This window comes from Pteropus vampyrus, unplaced genomic scaffold (assembly GCF_000151845.1).
Source record: "Pteropus vampyrus isolate Shadow unplaced genomic scaffold, Pvam_2.0 Scaffold499, whole genome shotgun sequence".
Lineage (NCBI taxonomy): Eukaryota > Metazoa > Chordata > Mammalia > Chiroptera > Pteropodidae > Pteropus > Pteropus vampyrus.
Window position 1 is genome coordinate 206648 of NW_011889280.1, and position 4554 is coordinate 211201.

Here is a 4554-nt window from a genome sequence, read left to right on the forward strand (position 1 = left end):
AGAGACAGACGGAGAGGGAGAGAGAGGATGTTTGCAAGCTGGGAAGGTGGCATGGGCCTGATAGACCGCGTCCAGCCTTAGTAGACAGACACAGGCTTTTATTTCAAGCGACAGGAAGCCAGCAGAGGCTTTGGGCAGGGCCGTGGCATGATCCAAGTTCGTTTTAAAGGTCTCTTGGGCTTCTGGGTGCAGATGAAGCGGGAGGAGGGTCAGGGCCGAGAGCCCGGGGATCACTCAGGCCGCGGCCACAGCGGCCCAGGCATCAGATGAAGTGACTTGGGCTGGGAAGGAAGTGCAGACGTGGAGGATCTTTTGAGGGTAAAGCTGCCAGAGGCATGAGGCCGACGCCAGGGTTTATGGTCTGAGCAGTGGGTGATGAGGGAGCCCTCGGGAGTAGCATGGGGTGGAGTGAGATGCCCGTCTCACCTGAGTCAGCTGTGGGGTCCGGCTGGAGCGCTCAGAGCAGAGGTGACGGTTGACACCATGGGACCAGATGAGATGGCCTGACCTGGAGAGGGCGCTCCGGATTCGTTACCTGTCCGTAAGCTGAGTGGCCAAGAATTTACATCTCTCTTTGGCTGAGCCGAGAACCCGCATCTTAGAATGAGCTTCCGTTGTACAGGGATAAGTCCGAAATGTTATCAAGATTGTTTAGCAGTTATGAGAACTTTGTTATTAAAAACGTTGGTCAGAGTTTTGACGTCTCGTACTGTGGCGTCGGTGTGGCCATTCCGGGTACTGCCAGGTTCTAGGCGGCTCTCGAGGTCATCGAAGCAGACATGTGTGACGAAAGGACGCTGACTTTCAACAGTGAGGGCTGGAGGAGCATCGACCTTGGGCTGGCCTGTGGCGAGGCAGCCCTGGGTCACCGGCTCTCCTCCCTCTCGCGGGAAAGCGTTCGCTGCTCGTCGACTGACTCTTGGACTTGAAGAGTTTGCTGTTAGCGATGATGCCCGTGAAACAGTCCCTTTAGCTGGTGCTCCACTCACTGCCTAACGGAGATGTTTCCTAATATGTTCAGAAGGAAACTTCAGGGTGTTGCACTCACATTTTTTCTTTCCGGTTCTTCTGCATCCACCTGTGGCTTTGCCCAATTAGGTGGAAAACCAGGGTCCCCAAGCCTTAGGTCCAGCACCGTGGCCGTGGAACTGTAACTGGCTCTCAGGATGACGGGACAGGCCGTGAATTTGCGTCTGTATCTCAGCCTTGGTCGCCCGTACGTGAGCCCAGTGCCCTCCCTGGAGTAGAGGGATGGTTGTCAGGAAGTCGTGTCACAGCAGGTGTGTTGTCTGGAGAGCAGAACAGGATGCTGACCGTGGCTCGGGTGGCCTTTCTGTCACGGAGAAGCTGCAAAGCCATCCTGTGTGAGCATCTCGCATAAGTGCTTGATGAGGCAACTCTGGAATGTTTCGTGCGTCGAGCGGGTTGACGTACCCCTTTGTCTGGCCGAGGGAAAGAACAGTGGGGGAGACTATTAACGGAACATCGGAATGTCTTGCCTGGTCTTGTTAATGACATGACACTGATGAGATGCAGCTTACGTGACCACGTGGTCCCCGAGCCCAGGGATGCCAGGAATGGCAGGACGCAGGCATGCGACTCTTCGGCTTTCCAAAGGCAGAAGCCAAAGTGGAATCGATTTTGGCCGAGCGTCGAGGCCAAAGCTGACTCCGGTACATCTGTAGAGAGAGGAGAGGTCTGAGCACTGGGCCCTGGGCGGTCAGCCGTCAGAGGTCAGGAGGAAGAGAGGCAGCGGAGGATGTGAAGGGTCCAGGGTGAGGGAGGGGGAAGCAGGGGAGCTTTGCGTTCGGAGGGGATAGAGAAGGCGGGAGTAAGGGAGATGAGGAAGAGAATGGACCTCTGCGCTTGGTCACCACCAGGCCCCCAGATGTGTTCTTTTTCTCGAGAACAGATTCCGAAGTAGCTGTTGGGCCCTCTGCCACGTGGTGGGCATGACTTCAGGTCTGCAGCATCACTCCCAAGGTGGACCGTTGGTGGGATGAGGGGGGTGCCCAGGCTGGGAGGGGTTTCCAGGTAGCTGCTGTCCTGCTTCTGGCTGATGGGCATGTCCCTCTCTGTGCCAAAGGCGGGGCCCTTCCTCGTATGACGAGCGTTCGCAGCTCAGCCCTCGCCCGTTTGCCTGCCACCCTTGAGAATCCACCCCATCTTTCCGTGCTAGGAAATGGGGGTCCTGGCCATGTACCCCCACGTTAGTATAGTCACCGAAGACCCAGCCTCAGGCAGCTCCCAGGCACGGCCAGCCTCCTGGGCCCTGTGATGGGCTGAGCGTGTTCCCCCAAACTTCCTATGTTGATGTCTCGCCCCAGGACTCAGAATGTGACTGTGTTTGGAGACAAGGTCTTTAAAGAGGGGACTAAGTTACGTGAGGTCACCGGGGTGGGCCCTAAGCCCACACGACTGGCGTCCTTGTAAGAGGAGGCGGGCAGGACGCAGACACACACAGAGGGACGATCGTGGGAGGACACAGGGACAGCCGTCTCTAAGCCAAGGAGGAACTGCCTCTGCTGACCCCTTGATCTTGGATTTCTCGCCTCCAGGACTGTGAGGAAGTAAATTTCCTTTGTTTAAGCTGCCCAGTCCGTGGTGCTTTGTTCCCGCAGCCTGAGCAGACGAATACAGTTTCTGCCCATCCTCCTCCACCTGGTGACCGGCCGTGTCCAGTCTGCAGGGCTGGCTGGGGGACAGCAGAGGCACGCCGGGCTCCCCGTCTCTCCCAGTGGGAGGGCCTCTCGGACCACCGGCTCTCCCCGAGGGCCCCCGCTCTGCTCTCTCCCTGGCTGTTGAACCCCTGGGGACCTGCTCTGTATTTTCAAGGTGTTCATTGGACAGACAGCTGTGGATTATTCAGCTACAGATGGAGGAAAATCAAAAGGGACAAGTGGGGGGGCCCTTCCTCCACGGGGCGCCTTTCACTGGGTTCCCGTTTCGCCCTGGTGCTCCCTGCTCCCCACGCTGCCGCTGTTTGAGGCCATCTCCTTGCTCAGCCCCGCTCCGGTCTGTGTGTCGTATCAGCCCTCGGACAGTGCCTGGTGCGTAGTAGGTGCTCAGTTATCACGCCATGAGCGAATGCACGCATGCACGCACGCGTGAATGAATGCAGGATCCTAAGCCCAGCAGGCATTGCCGCATAATGACAGCATCCTCCAGGGAATATCGAAAGTGGGTATCCTTGTTCTAACGGAGGGAGAGATGGACACGGGGAGAGAACGTTGACGTAGCAGACACTTCCGGCGAAAATGCCTTAAACGGAACTTTGCTTTTACGCCTTTACGGTGATGTGACGGGACAGCTTTAAAATCTGCCCTCCGAGCCGGCCGCCGACAGCCGCTCTGAGCCGAGGGCGTGCGGCGAAGCAGGCTCTGCCCCCAGCACCTCGCAGTCACCTCTCCGTGAGCGATGTCACGGTTTTCTGCTGCGTCACTTCCATGGTGTCACAGGAGACACCGAGTCTTAGAGCGAACGGATGGGAGGGAACCAACCGGAGGGCGCGTCCCAGCCTGGCGCCTTCGCGGGTGGGGGCCCAAGCGTGGGAGGGAAATGAGGGTGCACGGGCTGCAGCTGGCTCTCAGTCCCGGTGACTGACTCTCGGGCAGATGTGACCGTTCTTGTCCGGCTCCTCCAGGTTGCTTCCTGCTCCCCTGGGGAATGACACAGCCGCAGGTATCTGTGCCTATGTAATTGTCCTTCTCGTCCTGGTGTCCGAGTGTTGGAGCAACAAGCGTGGGGGCCTGAGCGTGCCGGGGTGGGGGTGGGCAACACGTCAGACCTTTTCCATCTTCTTATCGAAGTCCTCCCCGCTCCGGGAAGCCTGGCACAGCCTGCGCACCTCCCTGCCCACCCCGGCAGCTCACCCCACCGCACCGTGCATCATTTCGTTCATTTTCTGCCCACAGTTTTAACCTCGCGTCCCACCCCCTTTTCATCGTGGAGTGATCGGCTAAGGAAGATGAACTTGAAAGTGCAGAGTTCTGTGCTCCGCATCCTGCCAGCTCCCCGTGGTTGTGGGTGACCTGCTCCCCTCTGGGACTCGGCCGGGGAGACAGTTGACCAGGCGACCGGCCCTGCGTCCCTCCAGCTTTTCCTGACACTCTACCTTTTCTCTCCTGTCCTCGTTGTAGAAAAACTGGCGGGCTGCAAGCTGAATGTGGCCGAGGTGACACAGTCCGAGATAGGACAGAAACAGAAGCTGCAGACGGTGCTGGAAACAGTGCATGACCTGCTACGACCCCACGGCTGGGCGCTGCAGTGGACCGTGGACTGTGAGTGGCTGCTGGGGAGTGGGGCCCGTTCACAAGGTCGTTTGTCATTGGCTCTAGCCTTGCATTAAGAAACCCCATTCGCACTCCCACTCTGTGAGAGGGAACTAGGAAGGAGAAAGCCAGCGTCCCCTAGAGAAGGGACCAAGCCATACCTACCATTCTCTCTGTCCCTTCACCCCGCCCCATGAGCTTCAGAATGAAGGGGCATCTTTTCTGGTTGGGTGGATCAAGGGAGACTTCCAGAAGAAGGATGGGAATTCAGGTTATAAGCCAG

At 58.1% G+C, this 4554-nt stretch overlaps 1 protein-coding gene across 1 annotated transcript in view; it reads left to right on the forward strand.

Moving 5' to 3' along the window:
- LOC105307463 overlaps positions 1-4554 on the forward strand; it is a gene marked incomplete at its 5' end in the record, with an annotated part of 49416 nt that overhangs the window by 21286 nt on the left and 23576 nt on the right. The window contains one exon of the mRNA XM_023524841.1: positions 4038-4280. Coding sequence (XP_023380609.1) covers positions 4038-4280 — 243 coding nt within the window. The remainder of the gene's footprint in view (positions 1-4037; positions 4281-4554) is intronic.